The sequence below is a fragment of the Megascapheus bottae genome, chromosome 21, assembly GCF_031878675.1.
Source record: "Megascapheus bottae isolate mThoBot1 chromosome 21, mThoBot2.hap1, whole genome shotgun sequence".
NCBI lineage: Eukaryota > Metazoa > Chordata > Mammalia > Rodentia > Geomyidae > Megascapheus > Megascapheus bottae.
In genome coordinates, this window is record NC_143529.1 from 9,938,780 (window position 1) to 9,964,306 (window position 25,527).

A 25,527-nucleotide genomic window follows, 5' to 3' on the forward strand; every position below is an offset into this window, starting at 1 on the left:
TGAATGCTTGATTTCAGTTGTTATAAATTGACTAGATATAAGAATTCACTGGGCCCCGGAAAGTGTCATTATAGTTAGTTACTGAAAAGCAAAAGTATTTTTCAGAACAAAAATATGTTCTGAGTCCATCCATATTCAAATGTTTTCTGTTTAATAGCTCAAATCGGTCCTGTTTCCACACTTGTTTAATGTAAATGTTAGTGTCCTCTTGACTGTGCCTTTTAAATTGAGAAAATTAGTCCTACAAATAATGTGGAAGTTGTTACCACCACAGCATGAATGTATAATTAAAATTAATAGTCTTCAGAAGTGTGTTTGAATGTCCTTTATCTTAGCATTATTCATCCAGACTATTATTTGAAAGAGGACTCTTTCTCTCATCTTTACATTTTTTTGTTTTTCATTAACTTCCATGTCTTTGAAATGAATAACTTTGGATACCTTTTGAAAATGAAGTACTTCATATTTTTTATTTACTACCTTATTAGGGATAAAATATAATTAGACCTCATTTGTAACTCATGCTCCCCTTTATAAAGGTGCAAGAGATTCAGCAGCAATCACATCAGTTAGTAGAGACAGGCGGTCACTGAGGATACTCACTTTAGTGACCACTTATTGAAGATATCCAAACACGCATGGTTTGTGTAAGGTAACCACAGAGATGTGTAAGATGTCAGTTTATATTCCTTCTTAGCCATCATCAGCACTAAAGGAGTCACTACAGCACAGTTGCAACTCTAGACTGCCTACCAACTAATTGCATTTTCCTACCCTGGTCAGATCCTTAGATTCAACTAAGTTGTTTGTTGATAACTTTATATAGGTGAGAGTTACTAGTTTCTTCTCAAATGTTCTCATAGCTGCTTCAAAAGGGTGACAGAAACAAAAGCCGGTTTTCATCAACGTAGATACTGAATAGAATACCAGTGTGTTCATCTAACAAGACAAATATTGTTAATATTCATGAAACACTAGCAATGAAGAACTGGAACATGGCATTAATGGTATACTGCCTGCCAGTGCTAGGCCTTAATATAATTCACTTTAAAAGTATAAAATACTCCCTTCTTGAATACTTGTTTGTTAAATGTCATTTGAAATATTGATGTAAAAATCAATGTTAATAAATTCTTTAATAAAAAAAGAATTAAGTAAAAAAAATATTAAAATACTTTTCAAACTGAGACCTTAAGCTATCCAGTCATGTGGAAGCTTAATCTTATTTACAATTTGAGTGCTCTCACAATCAAAGGAAGACAATATTGAAAAGTAAAAGTATTTTCTAAATGAAAATGTTCTAAAGTTAATCTGTTTTCAAACATTTTAATAGTTCTGATCTGTGAGTCCTGTTTTCCACATTTGTTTAAAAATGTTTATGTAAATGTTGGTACTGTAAAAAAGAACCCTCAGATTAAAAATGGAAAGTTAACAGCTACATTATTTTTAAAATATATCTTAATAGGATTATATGACCAAATCATATTCAAATCATTCAAAACTGCAGTTTGTCTTCGTAGCTAGTGATTCAGCCACGTCTCAGTGGCAACACTGTCAGTAGTTTTTGTATCCTTGCAAAACTATTAAATCAGTTTTCACAGAGAATACTTTCATTTTAAGCGAATGGCAGCATAGCTTCAAGCTTTTTATGTAATTGCACTGTATGCCACCTCTCCCTCATTCTTTGGTAGTTTTCTGTTTGTATTCTGCCACGTACTCATTTCATTTTGAAACTTTTATATTGGGGGGAAATCGGTTGTGTATCAGATCAAGCATACATTCAGAAAGGGAAATAATCACTACTAAGGCCATCACTGTCAATCCAGTTTGTCACAATCATCTTTTGCAATCTGGATTGATTATTGAAGATTTCTTTCAGAAGCAAACGATTTTGAATCCCTGAGATGTTGCAGCTAATAATATTCATTTGCCCTTAGCATAGAAATAAAAGACCTTTTGATCTTAAGACAGATTTCAACAAAAATTATGACCAGGAAAATAATTTCAAAACTCCCCAAAGGATTCATGTCTACCTTTCTAAACAGACTAAATTAAGAGGAGCTACCTCAAATCTCTCAGCAAAGGTATATAATGAAATAGAATCAATACCACCAGTCACCAACTATGTATATACCCTACACTGTGTGCTTATGTGTGTGTGTATATATAAATATATATATATATGCATATATATTCACTTCTTTTGTAGCAACTCTGTGATACTGTGTTTTAAAGGGGAAAACATGCCCCATAGGTTATTTAATTTGCTTAAGATCTAGTTTGTTTCCCACTAGCCAAAGTAAAATATTCAATAGATGAATTCTGTTTTACTTCCAAGTTTTCTACATGACTTTGGATTTACACTTTGCACTGGTTCCTCTTACTGGTTAAGGAAAAAAACAAAGTTTATTAAAGCTGACTATAAACAATGTGCAAAGAAACAGGGTATTATCTTTTTCCTTTCTGAAGTACAAAGATCATCACAGTTCTTTGCTTAGCCTAAGACGTAACCAAAGATCAAAATATGAGAATTAAATTTTTCCACCTCTGTTAATCTCAGTAACAGTATCTCTTAAGAAAAGATGCATGAGAAAGTCAGACTGTTTTATATATCTTTCCCTGTTTGTTTACTGTAGTTTACATTTTATGCCTGAAACTAATGTATCTCTAAATACAGGACATGAGTAAATGGATTATCTTCAATTGAAAAAATTATTCCATAATTCAAATGTACCAAGTCTATGTATATAACTTTAAAGATGACAACATTTGTATTCAGTAAATATTCTGTCTTTATTTCCACTGTAATAAATTACTAGGTACAAAACAATAGTAGATACAATGAGGCTCACTGTCTTCAAAAACAATAGTTAGATCTCTCTTTAAAACAGTATTTTGTTTTTTCCTCTAGTGGTATTGGAGTTTTTTTAATAAAGAAAAAAAGTAAGTTAGGATTTAGCAGAGATTTCACACTAAAAACCAGTTTACTTTCTAACATTCAAAACAAGAAAACCAGATTTGACATAGTATGCTATGGACAAGTCAGAAAAAAAAAAATCATCTAAACCACTGTAACCAAATCTTGTGATTCTTAGCCTTGATTATGCATCAGAACACTCTGCAAGGTGTATTAGGTACTTAAACCAAACCCCAAATGATTCAAAAGCTACAAATAAGTTGACACCTAGGTATCTTAATCTAAAACAGGGTCTCAAAGATTATGGCAAATGTAGTAGACAACATCCTTAGTTTCTACCTTTTTTCCTTTCTCAACAAGACCCTGATTATAAAAATTAACCATTTTGGCCCTACATGTGCTTCACATGCTCCAAAGAAGATTCTACTTTCTGCCAGCTCTGATAGGCCTAACTGACCTAAGGGTTATTTCCTACCTTTTACCAAAGACTGGCTCAGGGATATATGAATCCAAGTCCATTAGAGCACTAACATCCTAGGGTCTGGTAATGAATTCTGGGACAACTTCAGATTGACAGGGCCCCTGAAACCCAGCCAGCCTCTTCTGCTGCATGTAAATGAAGATGCACAAGGCCCCAAATGCTACTGGCAACCATCCTATGACCACGAGGGTAGCCAGCCTCGGGATGATGCCAGTGCTGTGGCTGAAAAGCGAGCAAGGGGAAACAACAAAACAAAACTGAATTTTTGGGTAACATGACTGAATCACAGGACTGAAAACACTGAAGCCCGTTTAAACAGAAGATTTCATGGAACATGACTTAATATAGTCTCACTGTTTCAGTGGTACTTCTATTACTTGTACTTGCGAAGCTAAAGTGGTTCTATTGCAATGTTATTTAAACTTCTAACATTTTGTATCAAGTAGAAACAATACAGTACAAACAGCCCCCTGGCACACACACAATCTGAGATTTCGTTAACAGAGAATACATATTTTTTAGAATCTTAGTATTTTTCCATGCCCGACCTCAATCTTACTGAAATGTGTATTTTCACTGCATTCACTTCATTTTTTTTATTCAAAGTTCTTGCTGTAGGCTTTGTCTTGAATTTGTAAGACCATTTGCCGTGCATAGAAGTCCCTGTATTCCTCTGGCAATTCAGCCAATGTTTTTAAGGCTCTGTCCAAGATTTGGGCAGCTCTTGATGCTGCAACGGGATCTTTGTTGCCATAGGTATCTGTTTTATCATAGCATTCAGATGGAAGGTGCTTCCAAAAGACATTCACTCCCACTCCAAACTCTTCAGAAATTACATTATGGAACCATAAAGCTGGAGTAAGTTTTAAAAAACAAGTTAAAAATAAAATTTACAGTTAAAAAAAACTAAAATGTCAGTGAAATATCACAAATTGCATATAGCCAATCTAAGAAATAATTCTTGTAACCAGATCCCTTCCTTTAGCACACTCTCAGCTTTTAACAGAATCATTTTAACTTTTGTGAATTGCCAACCAATTTAAACTGTCAATAGCATAAATTCTTATTTAAAAAATACCCTTTAGGAATAGTAATTTTTTTTCTTTTAACCTGAACAACATAATAAAGTTGTGTTTTGGAGCTTTTTAATTTGAGGCATATTTTGGGGGTACTTGTTTATGCTTCCTTGTCATAAAACCACATCAAAAATGTTTTATTATGTACAAAGAACATTTCAATGATTTGAGGAGTATGTTTGACCTTTTCTTGATTCAGCACAGTATTTTTGTTTATAAAGACTTCCTGTTCAAGTTGCAGTTTACCTTTCTGATTATAAGTGTGCATTCTCTGTAGCTCCCTTGGTTTTGTGTTTCTAACACAATATCTAGTGTTCCCTTCAGAGCCTTTACGATAAATATATAAAACTTCAACATATATTTTGGGAGTGGAAATGCTTAAAGTTTACCATACACCTAATTATTTTTTTTTATTTTCACTAGGAAATTTACTTTGTTTTCAGTTTGAGTCTAAAAAATGTTAGTGCTATAGGAATATTAAGGTAACACCATAGCATAGCAGATGGAGAAATGATCATGTCCAAGATGTTTAATCTTGTGAAAGGAAGATTTATACTTCACAAACTTATTCTAAGAATGTTTGTGGGAAAATGAAAGACTAAAATATCCCAATTTCTCAAAGTAGTCTTCAGAATCCTTTTCCCCTAGTTCAGTATAGTAGATAGAAAAAAAAATCTAACCATTTTGATAAATCTAAATTTTAACCTTCTTGTTTGGAAATAAAAAATTTTGGAATTCCTGTTGTTCTTTTTTTCATAAAAAGCTGCAGATAAAATTATAAACAATAGCATAGACCTTAACCATATTGAAAATGTACAAAATCCAAAATTTGAAATATAAAAAACAGCAATGCACTGACGTCTACAGTAGTGGTTGTTTGTAAGGAACACAAGAAACAACCAAATCTACCAAGTTTTTATTAGAACCTTTAGGGATAGAAAGATTAACAAAAATATAGTTCCTTGTCCTCAACTTATAATACTGAAACAGATTAGATCGCCATGTGTTTATTCTTCATAGATACTTTAAAATTCTATCACTAAAAAGATAATCATATATGATGTAAAAATCAATGTTAATAAATTCTTTAATAAAGAGAATCATGAGTATTCATATATGGAACTATGGAAAATATACAAATGGAATTTTTTGTGCATTCCCTTATGAATTATGGATGTTAATTTAATTTTACCATTGTGATTACTGACAACATGGACACTATACACACATCCAAACTAATGCTTATTTCTTAAATTCCACACATTCCGTGTTCAGAAAACTAATGTATACAACTGTATCACAGCTGTATATTTTACATTTAATAAAATCTTTACAGAATGTTAATATTAAAATGTTAATATTAAGCAGCAATGCACTGCATGATAGGGAATGCATTCTGAGAAATAACAATTGCCATTGTGGGACTACCAAAGTAAACACATACCTAAGCCTATGGCTCTATCATACAAACTTGTCTAGTAGGTACAATAATAATAAAACAATGGAAGCTAACTGTATAAAGATACCTCAATACACAAAAGATACAGAAAGTCCTAAAAGGTAAGAAAAGAAGCTGCCTAGGGCACCTACCATGAATGGAGCCTATGGGACTAGTGAGTAACGTGAAGGTCTAGGAGACTAGGCCTAGACACTAGAATATTCTCCCTTCTTTTTCTTCCTTCTTTCTTTCTCTTCCCCTTCCCATCTTCTCTCCCATCCCTTTTCCTCCCATCTCCCATAGACTTTATATTACTGTGCACTTACACTTCATTAACTTCACTAAAAAATTCCCCAAGATCTTTTTCTATTGCAAACTTCTATTTGTTTTAGCTTTCTGACTCATAGCAAGACTTAACTGCAAATACTTTGTAACTATATATTTCTATAACTCCTTTTTCTAAGCTTTATTTTTAAAACTCTTTCCACTTTTAAAGATTTTTTTTTTTTTGTAAAAACTAAGAAACACTCTCCTATGCCTATGCACACCTATACCTAGACAGGGTGATGATGCCTGAGTATCACTGCTCTCTCCTCCCCATCTTGTCAATCTAGCTTTTCAGGGAAAAGCAGAGAGCAGACATCTGCTAAGACAACAGCATATAGAATACCTCTATAATAGCCTGTCCAAGGCTGCTTCCAGATAATATAAAACCAAAAGTGCTGCCTCATGCCTGGAATCCTGGCTACTCAAGAAACTGAGAAACGTGTGTGAGATTTAATTTATTAAACAGCAACATGCTCTAGTTGGAGGTATGGCTCAAGTCATAGAGTACCAGCTATGATTAAAAAAGCTGAGCAAGAGCTGGAGGCCCAGAACCATGACATGTACACAAAACTATAGCTATAAGTAATTTAAAATAAAAAACATCTATAATAGATGCAAAAATTAATTATGTAGTTTAAGGTCATTATCATACACTATGTTCTATACGTAGCTATGCTTTTGTGACTGGCAGCTACTAAGTTTGGTAGCATCACTATAAGCATGAGTAATGTTTTTTGCTATGTCATGACAGCTTATGTGATACAAAGTTTTCAGTTCCATTATAATTTTATGAGGATACTGTTTTTACGTGATCTGTCATTGACTGTATCACTGTTAATATAATGTACAATTATAATAAGTTGCTCTTGAAAAATAAGACAATTTCATGACTATACTTTTTAAACACACACATGAACATTACGTATAAAAATCATCTGGCATATGATAATACAAATATACTTTTATACTAAGAAAATCATAAGTTAGGGTTTAGGTCATGTTGTTACTGTATCTGACTTTGGTCCTTGTATATTGTATATTCATCTATTTGTTCACTTGAAATAGGGAAGGAAGGGAAAAACAAAGTGAGTAGGAGGGGATGGGAGGGGAAAGTGGGAGAAAAACATGGGAAGGGATAACAATGCTCAAGAAGTAATGTATCTACTACCTGATGAATGTAACTGTAACCCCTCTATACAGTACCTCAACAATAAAATTAAAGAAAATCACATAAAAGATGTGTGATAGAATACAGATTTTATAAACACATTTATAAAATGAAGTCTCATTTATAAATAAAGCCTAGAAATCTTACCAGGAATGAATAACACATCACCAGCTTCAAGGGAACATTCGTACCTTCGAGCCTTGGAAAATAATGGGTATTTAGCCAAGTCTGGGTTATCTATATTCATCACTTTTGACTTAGAACCTAAGAAATTAAAAAAAAAAAAAAACCAACTTTTAAAAAAGAAATAAAGTTTAAGTTAGCATTAAAAAAATCATGAAAAACATGGAAATTCTGTTCCATTTAAAATTTCACACTGTGAGAACTATTCTCCTGAGATCCAAGACAGTTTTCTCTCGAGGTTCTCTAAGAGACTTTGACACCCATGCAACACAATTAAAATAACCTGAAAATTTCACTCTCCACAGTGCGTGCGCGCACACGCACACACACGCGCACACACACACGCACACACACACACACACACCATACATTCAATGAAAAACACATACTTTTAATCAATGCTAGCTCCCTATGTGAATACAGTCATCAAAAGGAGTAAGTGAACTGGGTGCTGGTGGGCCCTGACTATAATCCAAACTACTCAGGAAGCTGAGATCTGAGCAAAGTGAGGAAGGTCCCTGAGACTCATCTCCAATGAACCACCGAAAATGCCTGAAGTAGAACTGTGGCTCAAGTGGTAGAATGCTAACTTTGAGCAAAAAAGTTTAGGGATAGTGCCCAGGCCCCGAGTTCAAGCCCCAAGACTGGCACCAAAAATAAATATAGTAACAGTAATAGTGATGAGTAATGGTAATTGAATAGGATTTAGAAATATAAACTTTAAAAAAGCATACCTGATAAATATAAATATTGGGAATCTCGAGGACTGAATAATACAACACGCTTTTTCCCTGTCACTTGTATTAAGAAGTTATCCATTACCTAAAGACAAATAAAAGTATATGAATAAACAGTATCTAAAATACAGATAAACAACCAATAATACTCTAGTTAGCTGTAACCCTTTTCCCATTTTTTGGGACATTGTTCACTATGTTATTCTCAGCCTCTGTGCTTACCTTATACCCTAACCTTTGTGTGTGTGTGTGTGTGTGTGTGTGTGTGTGTGTGTGTGTCATGGGGCTTGAACTCTGGGCCTGGACGCTGTCCCTGAGCTCTTCAGCTCAAGGCTAGTGATCTACCATGTGGAGTCACAGCACCACTTCTCGTTTTCTGGTGGTGAAATAGAGATAAGTGTCTCATTGACTTCTGTGACTGAGCTGACTTTGAACAACGATCCTCAGATCTCAGCATCCCGAGTAGCTAGGATTATAGCCATAAGCCACCGGCGCCCAGCTTATCCTATTCTTTTTTTTTTTTTTTTTTTGCCAATCCTGGGCTTGAGCTCAGGGCCTGAGCACTGTCCTTGGACTTTCTCAAGGATAGAGCTCTACCATTTGAACCTCAGCACCACTTCCAGCTTTTTTTCCTATGTACGTGGTACCGTGGAATTGAACCCAGGTCTTCATGCATGCTAGGCAAGCATTCTACCACTGGGCCAAACTCCTGGCCCAGCTTACCCTTTTCTTTTATAAAACTTAACACTACTTTAAATTACTAGCTATGTTCTAATTTAATAATGAAAACATCTGTAGTCCAAATATAACATGACTTTTTGAATAAAGCGTTTGTAATACTTCCTTAAAAAGGGAAGAACTGCCAAACAAGAAAAACTACTAGCCCTTGCTCCACTACTAAATGAAGTGAGGACAATTAATGTTACTTGAGGTTCTCCTTCATTAATCCTTACATACTTAGCTATGAAGGAATTCAAGACCAACTCTAGAGAATACACAGACTGACAACATTGACTGTACCTCTGCTAAACTCTTAATTCTATGCCAATCATAATTTAATTATGGGTATTCTGATTATAAAATTATTTGCACAGGAATGTAATCTGACAAGATATTTTCTAATAGATTAATCTTGACTTTTCTTGTGCATGCAAGAGTACAAGATCTTTGTATAGATTGTAAAAAATGTTAAAAGGAGAATCCACATTACTCTTAGCTAAAGAATTAACACATAGGGGCCGAGAGTGTAGCCTAGTGGTAGAGTGCTTGCCTAACACACACAAAGCCCTGGCTTCGATTCCTTGGTACCACATACACAAAAAAACACCTGGCTCAAGCAGTAGAGCACTAGACTCGAGAAAGCCCAAGGGTAGTGCTCGGGCCCTGAGCTGAAGCCCTAGGACTGGCAAAAAAAAAAAAAATTAAGATATACACTGGGCAAGATATGATCATATATCATTACATCTGGAAAATTACTCCTTTAGCTCTTACTATTTATTTATATAAACAATAGTTATATAGCTATAGCTATATCACTATATAACTATAACTAAACTAATGTTCCTTTTTTTTTTTTTGCCAGTTCTGGGCTTGAGCTCAGGGCCTGGGCTCTGTCCTTGGACTTTCTCAAGGATAGAGTTCTACCGAGCCTCAGCACCATTTTTGCCTTTTTCTCTATGTATGTGGTACTGAGGATTCGAACCCAGGTCTTTGTGCATGCTAGGCAAGCACTCTATTACTAGGTCAAATTCTCAGCCCCCTAATATTGCTTTTAAAGAAAAGCTTTTTTAATCTTATTTTCTACTATAACTCAAGGGAAAAGGGAGAGTACTTAAATTTTAAATTTACACATTCATAAAATACAGTCTAAGATAGATACATTACCACATCATTTTCTTACCCTACCATTCATGTAAAACCTAAAAAGCAAAATGCCTCTTATTTAACTTTAGAATTACTATAATAATAAAATACTCCTCAAGTTTTAAAATACATTTAAAAAACCACCTATTACAACATACATAAAACCCAAGAGTTTGATTCAGAACATTAAAAACAAATTTTTTAACAGGGTTCTGGTGGCACATTTTTTAATCTTAGCACTTAGAAAGCTGAAGCAAAAATGACAAGCTTTAGGCCAGTCTGCACTACTCAGCAAGAATCTGCCTCGAAAGAACAAATAATAAAATTTTGAAGAATGTCGGTCGGGAGTTTGGCCTAGTGGTAGAGTGCTTGCCTAGCATGCATGAAGACCCGGGTTCGATTCCTCGGTACCACATACATAGCAAAAAACCGGAAGTGGTGCTGAGAAGTGGTAGAGTGCTAGCCTTGAGAAAGTCCAAGGACAGTGCTCAAGCCCTGAGCCCAAGCCCAGGATTGGCAAAAAAAATAAAATAAAAATAAAAAAATTGAAGAATGTCTTTCATGTTTGAAAATCTATTAAAATTTAGCTTTTATTTCTCTACCTCTCAACACTAAACTATACACAAAAATATTTACATCTACACATATTTAAGCCAAGAATATTATAACTCCATGATCAAGATAGTAATTCTATACCATCCCGCTGCTCTACAAATACAGCAGAATTTCATGTTCACAAGACCTCCAAATACTCTCAAATTCTTCACATTGGAAATAGTTCTCCATAGGCTTCTGCCTTTATCCTAAGCAACAGAACTGAGGTGACCTGAGTCCTGTGTACCACTTACACATGGGCTTATCATAAGCACACACTCTTAACATTTTCCCTGTTCTATCTGTAGTTACTTATCATAAGCCAGAATCAACCACTTCACAAAATTCACATGATGCTAAATCAAGAACAAGATTACAGAGGAATGTAAATGTGAGAAATGAAGTAGGCTTTGCCATTAGCCAAATAATTCATTTGCCTATCACTTTTTATCCAGTGCCTGTTTTTAAAACTCTGTGTTTGAACAAATAAATTACATATAAAAGATTTTCAAAGCAGCTTACTAAATTGAAACCAAGAATGTTAAATCAACAAACACTAAGAATCCACTGAAGATTCAAATTTCTCATTTATGTAGCCTACATCATAATGAGTCCAAAGTTGTAATCCAGGTGAACTAATTCGAAAAACACTGGAAAAGAACTGCTCCTCTCTGAAGAACTTTGGAAACTTAATATCTCCTTCTAATGAAGGAAACTGCTTCCGAATATCTGCAACATCCTATATTAACAGAAATAAAAATAAATGATTAGGTAAAATATAAGATCCAGAATTTAAATTCATATAATATTAGTGTAATGCTTTATCTATAGCAATATTTGTTCAATACTTGAAGATACTTTGTGACCATCTACAAATGCAGGATATTTCCAATGAAGGGATAGAAACAATCAGGTTACAAAGTCAACAGAAACACTGATAATCTCAACATACTTAATTAACAGAAAGTTTTTCCCTATTTTAAGCAAGACTGACACAGTTGTCAACTACTCTAGTGTAACCATATTTTGGCTCTGAATACATGTTAAAGCTTAGACAGTGAATGGTAAATGTTTAGAATGTTTTTTCTTTTTTTTTTTGTGAGAGTGGTTGTCCTGGGTTTTGAACTCTGGACCTGGGCACTATCCCTGAGCTGCTTTTGCTCAAGGCTAATGATCTACCACTTGAGCCACAGCTCCACTTTTGGCTTTTTTGGTAGTTTATTAGTCTCACGGACTTTCCTGCCTTGATTGGCTTTGAACCATGATCCTCAGATCTCAGCCTCCTAAGTAGGTAGGATTAAGGTGTGAGTCCAGCAACTAACATCATTCAGGATTTTTATAATTAGTTTGTATTAATGAACATCTAAGAAGTCTCTCTCTCTCTCTATATATATATCTATATATACGTAATATATATGTATAAGACATATAATAGATAACATATAAATAAATACCTTATGGGATTTTTTATGTATCATATATATTATAAACATTATTGGCATTTGGGATTATATACACACATATGGGGTTTCTGATCATATAGATATTAAATGACTTGTCGGGCGCCGGTGGCTCACACTTCTAATCCTAGTTACTCAGGAGGCTGAGATCTGGGGATCACAGTTCAAAGTCAGCCCACGCATAAAAGACTGTTATCGCCAATTAACTACAAGAAAACTGGAAGTGGTGCTTTGGCTCAGTGGTAGAGCACTAGACTTGAGCACAAGAGCTCAGGGACATCACCCAGGCCCAGAGTTCAAGCCCCACAACTGACAGGAAAAAAATAAATTAAATGACTTAAAGACTTAGACTCCACAATCCTACCTGAGATTAAGTAATTACTTTGCCATAGTCTCACTTCTTATAGAGGGACATAAATCATAAAGAAAAAGGTAGAAGAGGAAGAAATGTACCAGTCAATAAATATAAAACAATACACTATAGGTATACTCATTTCATTTTTAACCAATCGTTTTAAATACACAATTCTTACCTTTCTAGGATCTTCTCCAAGTGACCGTAAATAGTACTTCTCATCCTTAAAAGAAAAATAACATCAGCATTTATTATTTAAATAACATATAAATGAATGCTAAAAAATTCATTTAAAAATATTAAGAGAGAAGGAAGAAAGTAAGTCTTAAAATCTGACCTGCTAAAAGTCTTTTTCTAACTACAGTTATTTTATCCTTTCTACTAATGCTCTCTGGTGGCCATAGGAAGAAATGTCTCTAAACGTTACCTACTGGTTCCACAAAACATTAAGTAAAATAAAGTCTAAAGACAATACACACTTCTAAGGCCATTACGATTAATTTAGCATTATAATCCAAATTATTGAGATGCTGTTAACAATGTCTCAATGTCCTTTTTTTCAACAATATACTCCTCATGTGTAGAAAAAGAGAAATATAAAACCCCAACCTTTTAACAATTTTTTTTGTAAATTTTATCACTATCCTCAACAAAATAACTTTTTTCAAGCCAAATCCTTGACAGTTAGCTCATGTATGAATTAGAAATACATCATTTCAAGGCAGTCAAATGAAAATAAATACTCCTAAAAATTATCATTTGTATTTGACTGAGTAACAAGAGAACTGGTTTCTAGCACAACAAAAATAGAAAGCATCCACTGCCACCTGAATGTATTTGAGAATTAGAGAACTGACATACCAAAAACAGAGGCAACTGCACTCAAGAATTCTGCCTCTTTTGAAACCAATATGGGCTGTCTTAAACTTCAAAATGTTTTACCTTAAAATATAATTCTGTCACATAAACTTCAGTGAACTCTCAACTCTGTTTTCATATTTTAGCACAATATCAGATAGATTCTGTGAGTTTATTACTTGCTAAAAAAAAAAAAATAGGCCCTGATAGTGTGGTATCAGCTATTGGATTCGATTCCTTGGTAACCACTGAAAAAGCCGGAAGTGATGCTGTGGTAGAGCTCTAGCTTTGAGAAAGCCCAAGGACAGTGCTCAGGCCCAGAGTTCAAGCCCCAGGACTGAGGGGAGAGGGGAACAACACATTTATGCAGCAGATAGAGACGAACTGCTCAGATTCCTTTTAAGGACTCATTGTTTAACTGAAATGTGGTTAACTTCTGGCTGTCAGCTATTCACTGTTCAATTTAAGTTCACCTCAGCATTTGAACCAAGAAAAGTCTAACCAGTGACTGACCAAAACAGTAAAATGGCATAGACACTGCTACTCAAGCAGAACTCATCTGCTGAGTCTACTCAGGGATCCACAGTGAGCTGGAAGGACTGTCAGGTGCATGTCTGTGTCTCATGCCTAACTCTGCTTCCTCCTTCCTTACACAGGCAGTACTCCCTGACATACATCTCCAGATGACCGCACGGACAATCCATGTATATCTTGTTTGCACATGTCTATAATTAGATTTAATTCTGTATCTAGCCTACATTTCTTTATTATTATCCCTTTATTCTTTCTTATCTTTTTTTTTTTTTTTTTTTTTTTGCCAGTCCTGGGCGTATGCTCAGGGCCTGAGGACTGTCCTTGGATTTTTTTCTCTCAAGGACAGAACTCTACCACTTGAGCCTCAGCACCACTTCTGGCTTTTTCTAAGTATGTGGTACCAAGGAATCGAACCCGGGTCTTCGTGCATGCTAGGCAAGCACTCTACCACTAGGCCAAACTCGTGGCCCTGTTTTTTGAGACAAGGTCTCATTTTGCAGCCCTACCTAGACTAGAACTCTTCAGTCTCCTACCTTGCTTTTCAAGTGCTGGTATTATTGGTATGTGCTTCCCTGTACTACTAGCTTGCTTGCTTTATCTATTTATTATTCATTCATTCATTCATTTGTTCAGTGCCTGTTCTGAGGCTTGAACTTAGGGCTTGGGTTCAGCTCCTTGAGCATTTTTACTCAAAGTTAGCAGTTTACCACTTGAGCTACAACTCCATTTCTGGCTTTTTGGTGGTTAACTGGAGCTAAGCCTCTCACAAACTTTCTTGCCTGGACTGGCTTTGAACCATGGTTCTTAAATCTCTGCCTCCTTGAGTAGCTAGGATTATAGATATGAGCCACTAATGCCCAGCTGCTTTTTAACTTTATTTTAAACTTTCTGGTGGTACTGGGGATCAAACCCAAGTCCTTGTACACACTATACAAATACTTTATCACTGAGCTAGGTCCCCTAGTCCTCTCTTTTTTCCTTCATGACTATTTTACTTTGTACCACTCAGTATACTCAGACAGGATACTCCAAAGGTCAACAATATACATGTTCAAAGCATGGCTATGGAGGTTGAAAGAATGCTCTCAGGTAAACCTCACAGAGTTCAGATTTTAAAAACATGACATGGTAGACCCCTAAGTCTGTAAGGTTCTTGGTAGTAATCAAATGTAAACTCAAATCTTTTAAACCAATCTGTACAGCTAGTTCAACTGCAGACTTCATTCCAGGCTTTAGTTTAGTTTGAAATATAGTTTAGAAATAATATGGTGAATTTGAAAAAAAGACTTATAAATAAGCTTCAATGCCTTATTTCTAGATACTTAATCACTTAAAGCTGTACAATATAAAAATTCTTGTAATTTAATCTTGAATCAATACTAAAGCAAATACACACAAATTAATAACTAACAATAAAATATGGAAAGAAATTAGTTTAAGAAAATTTCTATTAGTATTTATATTAGACAAAACTATTTTCAAAAGAAGTAGCAATAGTAACAGTGTTTCTATGTGTCAGGCACTGCTAAGTACTTTACAAATTTTAAGCAGTTACTGCACACAAAACCCTTATGATATACTATTATTGTCTCCAATTCATAGATGAGTATTTTCAAAGCACAGAAAAGATAGTATGGCCAAAGTGTGAAAGCTAGTAAATAGCAGAGCTAGAGTCTGTATTACAAGCAAATCACATCTTAAGAAAGGCTATCACAGGCTGCAACTCCTGAATATGTGAAGATCTTTATAAGAAAATCTACTTGTAATATAGATATTAATGCTTTCTAGAAAAAAAGCAAAAGGAGGGAGACATGGGGTGGCTTTTGCCTATAATCCTAGCTACATGAAAGGCTAAAGTGCAAGGATCACAGTATGAGGCCAGCCCAGGTAAAAAAAGTACAAAGACCCCATCTCAACCAATAAAATGTTATGTATGGCAATATGTCCCTGTAGTATCAACTTCACAGGAATTATAAATAGGAAGATCACAGTGCAGGCCAGCCCAGACAAAATGTGAGATACTATTTGAAAAATAACTAAAGCAAAAATGGCTGGGGGTATTGCTCAAGTGGTAGAACTCCTGCTTAGCAAGTACAAAGCCCTGAGTTCAAACCCCAGTATCAACAATAACAAAAAAGCTAAAATGTTACCTCTGAAATGAAGAATTCATCATGCTTTTCTTCGGCAGCCCTCTGAACTAACTTGTCAAACGGTAAAGTTCTGAAATAAACATAAAAGAATCCTTACACTTTGTGATTGTAGATCAGCTAGTAATAATATAATCACTATGCACACAGACTCATGGAAGCTGGTTATCATCTGCTATACTAATAGCTTTTGTTATGACCTATGAAGTGGAATTCTCAGCTTTTAAAGTTAATTAGAGTAGTAGGTCTCTTTGACCTAAGTTATCTGAAATTTCAAAACTAAGGAAGTTTAGTTTAATGTTATGGATGGACCACTATAGGTCAATATCCTTGCATCTTGTCACTGACAGAGAAGTGTTGCTACAACATCTGATTACCTTTGGAAAGACACAGAATTCCAGGTTCTGCTACCTGTTTTCAAGTGTCATAAAGCAGGTCACGTGATAAATTGAATCTCTAGTGTTACACTGGAAAGGAAGTAGGCCAATGGTCCAATAAAGACAACCCAACCTTGTATTCCTACCTTCTGGCACCAACCCAGACTAAACTCATACTATCACCACCCTCTGTGTGCTAAGGCTTCTGAAAATAGCTCAAGAATTCCAATGAAATTGATTCTTATTCTGCCAAGTTTCTGCTTCAAAGCCTATTTCCATCTTGGGGAACAGAAGTTTGTTTCCTTTACACAATATTCTTGAGAGTTGTCTTTTTTCCAGTTCTTGTCCCATCTTTTCAACTTTCTACACTCAGAAGTTATTTCACATTCTATGAAGATAACATTGTATCAGTGAGACAAGGAAGCCCTCAAAAGCTTTCCTCTGCTCCCTGACTGCACAAGTGGTCTCAAATATGAATAAAGAACTGCAATTTATCAGTCTTCTTAGAAAATTTGAATTTTGTACTGGGGAGGTAGGAAGCGATCAGTCCTCTATGAGATGATCTGGGACTAGCTCACTTTCTCCTGGCACTGGATAAAGATACATATTTAGGCAAAATTATTCACAATAAAAGTCCTTTATGGCTGGTGAACTATGTCTGCACATAAAGTTATGTGAGTGGTCTAAAAATATCAAGAGGCTTTCCTGTATGCTATATAACTCATAGCTGAGATATATGCTCCTTGGAGAAACCTAGAAGATGGACTACTTTTTTTTGGGGGGGGGGGAGGAGAGCAGAGTAGTAGGACTTGAACGCTGGGCCTGGGCACTGTCCCTAAACTGTTCAGCTCAAGGCTATCGCCCTACCCCTTGAGTTACAGTGCCACTGCCAGTTTTCTGGTGGTTAATTGGAGATGAGTCTCACAGACTTTTGTGCATTTTTATGCCCAGGCTAGCTTTGAAATGCAATCCTCAGATCTCAGCTTACTCCTAGCTAGGATTACAGGCATGAGTCACTGATGCCCGGATCTTTTAAACGATTGATTTGGGGGACTATGTCACTTATTTAAGCTTTGGTATATTTCAGAACCACCTCCATAATCCTGCCTCCTTACAACTCAGTCATCAACTAGTAAGTCATGGCCTTTAGGCCTACTAAAACTATCCAGCTCATATACTATTCCTTGCCTGTAGTCTTCTGAAAAGCTTCAGTGAATCTGATGAAGGTTATGAACTAGTGGGCCCATGAGTGTGAATGTCCATCTGCACCAGAAGGTACTGCTGGTAATGAGGGAGAACAAGAACTGCAGGAGTAGAAAGTGGAGTCTACAATCCATATACACCAATGCAAAGAGCTCATTACATCAGCAAATTCACTTAACATCATCCTACTCAATATTTTTTCACCCCAGGAATCACCATGTACATAAATTTCTTTCCTATCAAAGCATCCTTGAAGAGTTTGGGCTAGCAGGAAAACTTACATATGGCTCAGAACTTTATGTATAAATTGGTGTGACTACACAGGTTTACCTTACTTAGTAGGAAGAACACAAATGTGTCTTACAACCTTTACAAAAAAACAGGGAAGAATAAAAACAAGGCTGAACAAGCAAATACAGTAGGGCAGGCCAAAGAAGCAGAATTGGGATGTAGCCAGAAATGTCCCTTTAGGTACATAAACTTCTACAAATCATCAGTCCCTGTGGAGGAGAGGATTCATTTTCTATGAGGAATACAAGCTGGGAAGTCCCTTGGCTTAAAGGTTTTATCTACCCATGTACCTGCTATTAAAGTGCCTGGTGACTGGGTATAAGCATATAGACCAAAGTAGTCAGTATTGAAAAGGGGTTATAATGGACTCTCTAGAGTCAGGCCAATTTGAATATACATCTTGCGTTTTATCACTTTAAATTACATTTTTGGGTATATGACTTAATATTTTTAAAGCTTTGCTTTCTCATCTGTAGAATCATAAAGCTACATCACAGATTGTCTTGTGTTTTAAATTAGAAATGGGATGTTTGGCACAGTGCCTGATATACTGTAAGTGTTCAAGGACAGATGTTGTGGTTAGTAACAATGATAATGTACCCTCAGCAGCATGCTAGGCACATCATAAGAACATAGGAAAAAAAGCTGTTCAGTGCCCAGCTTCCCATCTTGGAATGACTTCTTTACAAAATCCAGATCAGGAATAATGATAGTGTTAGAAACAAGAAGGGGAGGATGATGGCAGAGTAGCAGGATACAGAAAAGTAAAGCTTGTGTTTACTACTTTTATACTATAAATCCTACTAGAAGATATTAACAGCTTTCTTTCATTAATTCTTTTGTTGATAGTATCCAGAGCTAACAAGAAAAACAAGAAAGTTAACACTTTTTTGTTGTTGTTGATCGCGGGGCTTGAACTCAGAGTCTGGGCTCTGTCCCTGAGCTTCTGCACTGAAGGCTAGCACTCTACCATTTAGAAGCCATATAGACATTTCCTGTCTTCTAGTGGTTAATTGGAGGTAAGAGTCTCCCCGGCTTTCTTGCCTTGGCTAGCTTCAAATGGAATGTCAGCCTCCTGAGTAGCTAGGATCACAGGCATGAAACACTTTTTACTGCACATATCTTCAGATGTCTGATAAAAGGGGAAAGGAGCCTCACACAGAATTCGTTTAATAATGTATGGGTCTGCAGAATTTTTTACTAGTATCTGGTTTAGTAATTTCTCTCTTTCCTGTGGCTTACTAAATGCTACAAAGAATTAAACCTTTTCTTTCTTTTTTTTTTTTTTTTTTGTGGGTCAAGGGGTTTGAACTAGGGGCCTGGGTACTGTCCCTGAGCTCTTCAGCTCAAGGCTACCGCCCTACCCCTTGAGCCTCAGCCCCATTTCCTGTTTTCTACTGGATAACTGGAGATAGGAATGTCAGTTTTTCCCAGGCTGGCTTTGAACCTCGATCATCAGATCTCAGCCTCCTGAGTAGCTAGGATTACAGGCATGAGCCACCATGCCCAGCTTAAACCTATTGTTTTCTAAAGCAGTAATTTCTCAGCTTTTTAGTATCACCAGTGAAATGTTTTGAGACAGCTAGCATGAAACTATAACACAATGTACATCTGAAAAGTTTAAAAGATATGAGAAAACATCAAGGCAAATCAGGATAACATTTTATTATAGCATTAGATACTGGAAAATAAACATCAACCACAGGCTGAAAAACATTCATTACTCCAACATTTTCTTCCACTTTTGATTTAATAAAAAGTGAAAAGTTCATACACTTAGAAAACCTTACCACAATTAGATTTAATTCATGACCTATTAAAAACCCAAACTATAATATGAGAATTCACAGCACTGCAACTGAGAAGTGGCTTGGCAGCTGCTACAGAAACTTGGGAAATTCTAATGAGAAAGAAACAGCCCAGGACACTGGAAACTGTTTATTTAGCTCATCTCTAAACTGAAGCCTCTGGTTAACTATGTGGTTTCTCAATAGGCTTAATTTGTTGGAAACTGCATGTGCTCAGAACTTGGAAGTTGTTTTCCAACTTAACATCTTTAGTACATCTCATGGGAATAAATATCATATGAAACCTGCAACATCAAGTTAAAGTTTTCAAGTTTCTACCTCTTTTATATTTTTATGAGATTCCACAATATAAAATAGTAACCATGAGAGAAATTAAAAGTATTGAATATTATTTCAACAAAGAGAAAATTAAGTAGTTAAATCTTAAAAAGTAGTTACTTTAATGAAAGATAGCTGGTCCTATAATTCTAGAAAGGGCAGATACATAAAACAGGTGCTTGTTAGGACATATTCTACACCAGGTAAATTACTAATGCAATAGGATAAATCACTCAGTCCAGCACTGAATGAATACAGCACACTCAATTGCAGATCTAACTCCAGTTACTGAAGTTCTCTTTCATGGCTCCAAAGATATTAGGTATAAAAATATTTTTTTGGAAATGTCTCTGTACAATTATGTAAACTCAGAATTCTTGTCTTTTAAAAGCCACTCTCAAAAAAGTCAGTAAGCATGATTACATAAACTAGCCAAAAGTTGAAATGCCATATGGTCTTTGCATAATAATGTAAAAAAATATATTTAAAGTTTTTAAAAAATTATTTGTATCCCAAAAAGTAAACCTCAGAAGAAGATACCTATATACAAAGTTCTTACTAATGAAGTCCATCTGTGCAACTGTAGAAACATGAATTTTTACTTCTTTTGTCCCTCCAATCTGGCTTAGGTAATCCACTGTCCATTTACTTGTGCAGGATCCCAAATCAATTCCTTCCAACACAAGTGGTTTTCTCTGCAAAGAAAAAAATAAATAACAACTAATTGTGTGTGTGTGAAAACCAATACTACATTAGGAATTGTATTTGGTATATCAGGGATAAGTTTTGATTTTTGATACCAAGATGCTCAAATTTAGAGCTTTTGACTAAAATGAGAAGAGGATCCACATAATATGTCTAATACAAAATTTTAAGACAGGAAAATAAAAACAGGAGCATGAATAGACAAGAAAAACTCAAACATTAAAGGAATTTTCATCTTATAATAAATATCTGAAAACTATTTCTAAGTCAAACATGTCTAATACAAAGTTTTAAGACAGGAAAATAAAAACAGGAGCATGAATAGACAAGAAAAACTAAAACATTAAAGGAATTTTCATCTTATTTATAATAAATATCTGAAAACTGTATTTTTAACATTTTTTTTTTTTTTGCCAGTCCTGGGTTTGAGCTCAGGGTCTGAGCACTGTCCTTGGACTTTCTCAAGGCTAGAGCTCTACCACTTGAGCCTCAGCATCACTTCCGGCTTTTTTCTATATATGTGGTACCGAGGAATCGAACCCGGGTCTTCATGCATGCTAGGCAAGCACTTTAACCACTAAGCCAAACTCCCGGCCCTGAAAACTGTATTTTTAAGTCAAACATTTTAGGTTCTTATAGTTAAACATTTTATAACAACATTTTGATACCTATTCCAGATTCTAAAAAAGATGGAAGAGTATTACAAAGAATTTAACATCTCTACCCCAATTTGTCAGCTATTACTATTTTATCCTATTTGCTTTATCATTTCTTTTCATACAATTTTGAGAGGGAAACGTTGCCAACATCATGCCCTTTGTTTCTAAAGACGTCAGTGCATTTTCAGGAAACAAGACATTCTCTTTCATAACCACAAAGTAATTATCAAAAACAGTCCTCTTCAGATTTCATTAATTGCCCCAATAATTTTCTTTAATCATTTGTTCCCCTGGTCTAGAATTCAGCCTGAGAAGACTACAATCTGTTGTTAACCATGTCTCTCCCCTCTCCCTCTCCCTCTCTTTCCCTACCTCCCCACCCACACAGCAACTCCACTATTTTTCAGTCTTTTGCATTCCCTCTCCCCCCCCACCCCCCAATCTTTTTTTTTCTTTTGGTGCCAGTCCTGGGGCTTGAATTTTTGGCCTGAGTGCTGTCCCTGAAATTTTTGTGATCAAGGCTAGCAATCTAGCATTTGAGTCACAGCTATACTTATAGTCTTTTTGGTAGATAACTGGAGGTAAAAGTCTTACAGGATTTACTGCCTGGGCAGGCTTGTAATCACAATACTCAGATCTCAGAGTCCCAAGTAGCTAGGAGTACAGGCATAAGCCACCAGGACTCAGCTAGTTTAGGATCAAAGGACTATGTTAAAAATGGTTTTAGGTTGCTTCTCCTTCTCCTCTTCAGGATAGTTACATTTGTTATTTTGTTTCCTAATTTAAGGTTTTGTTATTGTAACATTTCATATGGTTACTGATTATTTATTCAGGCATAAACATAACCAATATTATAAATTTCTTAACACTCCTGTTTCTTGTCTGCTATGTGCTTTAAAAAATCCATTTTTTTAATCCCACCTTTTTATGTAAGAACTGGCTTGTTTTATTTTCTTCTATAATTTGCTTCTTGTAAAGTACAAAAATATACTTTGGAAATTACTGCTATCAGTTTTTTTTAACTGTACAATATAAATAGGCAATTATATATTTAATCACTCTCTTATGTTGTCATTCAGGTTATTTCAATAATTCTAAGTTCAACATTTTTGGGAAAATACTCTCTGGGATAACTCTGAAATAAGAATTTACTAAGTAATAAAAATTTACATCACTTGACATAAAATGTGAGAACACTAAAGTTGATTATTAAAGGATTAAAGTCTTATCTTTTTGTTATTGTTCAATTAATTCTCAGTTTTAGCCTTTTCCCCACCTCCAACCCCTCCTTTTAAAAGTTCTTTGTATATGACAAGGGTTTTTACAATACTTTATGAGATCTATGTTCCACTTGTTATTTCAAATTTGTTCACAGTTCTTGTCAGGCAAAATTTTCATGTAGTCAGAGTGCAACTTTTTACTATGTCTGAAGTTTGAGTTATAGTTAGAAAGGTTTCCAATGGCACTGGATTATAGAGGAATTTACTGTTCCAATATTTGTGTGATTTCATGTTCTGATATCTTTGATGAATTTTTCTAAAACCACAGAGACTGCCCAACACCAAGTAAGCTCATCAATTTTGAAAAATGTACCACTCTGATGAGAAACATGATAATGAAGGATGAACGACCTGCCTCTTCTAGGCCCTATCTTTTTATGTATCTCAAGCTGGAATATAAAGAATTGAGTCCTGCCTTATACCCAGAGTCAAGCAAAGCACCAGGTGCATGCCGGTGTGCAGGCAGATCAATCTGGTCTTGAACCTCAGTGGATAATGCCCCTCCCCCCCAGGTGTAGCATTCTACTGTGGACCTGGTCAAGGACACCATCCTGGACCTCCAAGAGACCATAACCCATTTTTAAAATTTTACCTCCTTGTTAAACCATACATAAGCCTACCCCCAAAACCCAGACCTGGACACAACTTCCAATCCTGCAGAAAGGTCTGTGCCCTTCGCTGTTCCTCAATAAACAGTCCTTGCCTGTTGATGATTGAGTCTGGCATGTTTCTTTTCCATTCTCCTCCATTTTTTTTTTAACAAAGGAGACTATATATGGGTGAAAGCAGTAAATACATGAGAGGTTTCTGTATGATCTATTTAATTCGGGATGAAGCTAGATCTACTTGAAAACAAAATATATTAAAAATGATACTTTTGACTATGATTTTTGAAATATCGTGTTCACATATGTACTCAGTTTTCATCCTGGGAAACAAAGTTATAAGTGACAGTGTCATTGTTGGACTTTCTGCCCTTTTTTTGTGGCTGATTCTGGTTTTGAATTCTGTGCCTGGGCACTGTTTCTGAGCTTGTTCTACCAGTTGAGCCACAGAGCCTCTTACAGCTTTTTCTAGAGGTTGGAGATAGAAGTTTCATGGACTTCCCTACCTGGGCTGACTTTTAATGATGATCCTCAGATATCAGCCTCCCCAGTAGCTAGGATTACAGGCTGGGGCCACCAGTGCCTGTAAAGCTCAGTGTTAAATTTACTAATAAAGTATTTTAAAGGTTTATTATTATTGTTATTATTATTGGAAGTTGAGTTTAGCTCAAGAGGTAGAGCACCAACCTTGAACAAAAAAGCTAAGAGCACAAGACCCTGAGCTCAAGCCCTAGTACTGGCACCAAAGGGGAAGGGGGGAGACCAATGAAAAAAATGCTTTATTCTATTGTTGTGGGTTTTTTTTTTTTTTTAATTTTTGCTTGCCCTGGGCCTTGCACTCAGGGCTTGGGCACTGTCCTTAGGCTTTCTCAAGGCTAGTGCTTACCACGTGAGCCACAGCACCACTTCCAGCTTTTATCTTTGTATGTGGTACTGAGGACTCGAACCCAGGTCTTCATGAATGCTAGACAAGGACTAGGCCAAACTCCTCGCCCAAGAAATACTTTTTCTAAAAATAGCACAGGCATATAAAATGTTTGAACAAAAGAGCATTAAGTAAAAAGTAAAGTTCTGCTTTTGGCTTTTTATGCTGTCTCCAAAGATATGCCTAAGGTATTACTAATTCATTTTATATCCTTCAAATATTGTAATACTGAATATAAAACACATGTATCAGGGTCTATTGGACTTTCTACTTTTCATTCCTCTGATGTCTAGTCATGCAACTTATCATACTTAGTGTTAATGGTAGAGTTTTTATAACATGTTAAAAACTGAACAGATTTTTTTCCTTTTTCTCTCCATCTTTTTAATTTTTAGTCCTACTATTTGCAAAAAAAAAAAGTTGTAGCAATTTCATACTTTATGAAAACTTAGCAAGGCTTCCACATATATTATGTCTGGACAGAGAAGACTTAAGTTACAAAGTACGATTTGCTGTGCATCTTACAAAACACTTCCACATGTAGGATCCAGTCTTCACAACATTGCCCTGTAGTGCAGACAAACTGCATCACTGCCATTCCTGAGAAGGAGTTTGAGGGAGAGCAAAAGCAATCCATCTAGGACTAGTTCGGAAAATAAACGAAGGTCTGAATGATCTCCAGCAGGTTTTGTAACTTAACAAAGGGAGAGAAAAAAAATATGTCCATCGCTGACTTGTAATACACAGACCACACTTACAGATGTGTACATCAACGAAGAAAACTGCTATATTCCTGTTGTCTGCTTGCTCGTTTTTGACTACTTAGTTTTGTCTAACCAGCCACAGGCTTACTTTAACCTTTAGGGATTTTTCCCCCCCCTTTTAAATGCCTGCTCCTCACCGGCTTCCCGGCCTCCGTCGCCAGCCCAGTTCAAGGCCGCCAGAAAGAGACGCGGGCGGCATCCTCCGGCCTCTGGCGGCGGGGGCCCGCGAGGACCTCACCTGTGGGTAGAGGTGCTGCAGGAACTGCTCCCGCGAAACGCCCGGCAGCCGGGGTACCGGGAGGCGCTCTCCCGCCATGGTCGCGCTCACCTGGGCTTCCTCCGAAGGCCTCGGAGCCTCTGCGCCTGCGCGTTCGTCCGCGAACGCTCCGTTCGGAAACACGACCCCGGGGAGAAAAGGGCCGAGAGGCTCGTGAACTCCAGCGCGCAGCTGGTT

General features: G+C 36.0%; 1 protein-coding gene across 1 annotated transcript; it reads right to left on the bottom strand.

Moving 5' to 3' along the window:
• Positions 1-2,774: 2,774 nt before the first annotated feature.
• Positions 2,775-25,496, bottom strand: Tyw5 (tRNA-yW synthesizing protein 5). The gene is made up of 8 exons (XM_090354564.1): positions 25,312-25,496; positions 20,676-20,830; positions 16,142-16,211; positions 12,778-12,822; positions 11,386-11,523; positions 8,325-8,412; positions 7,555-7,671; positions 2,775-4,251 (listed from the first exon to the last, which is right to left on the bottom strand). The coding sequence occupies exons 1-8, from the start codon at positions 25,387-25,389 to the stop codon at positions 3,995-3,997; spliced, it is 948 nt and encodes a 315-aa protein (XP_090210690.1). The 5' UTR covers positions 25,390-25,496; the 3' UTR covers positions 2,775-3,994.
• Positions 25,497-25,527: the final 31 nt, after the last annotated feature.

What these genes read in the sequence shown, in the direction of transcription:
- Tyw5 (XM_090354564.1), bottom strand. Translation starts at nt 25,389, where the DNA reads ATGGCGGGAGAGCGCCTCCCGGTACCCCGGCTGCCGGGCGTTTCGCGG. An exon ending in AGTAAGAACTTTGTATATAG is followed by an intron (nt 16,212 to 20,675) that starts GTATCTTCTTCT and finishes TGTTTATTTCAG; the next exon opens with AACTTTACCGTTTGACAAGT. An exon ending in TGATGTGTTATTCATTCCTG is followed by an intron (nt 4,252 to 7,554) that starts GTAAGATTTCTA and finishes AACTTACTCCAG; the next exon opens with CTTTATGGTTCCATAATGTA.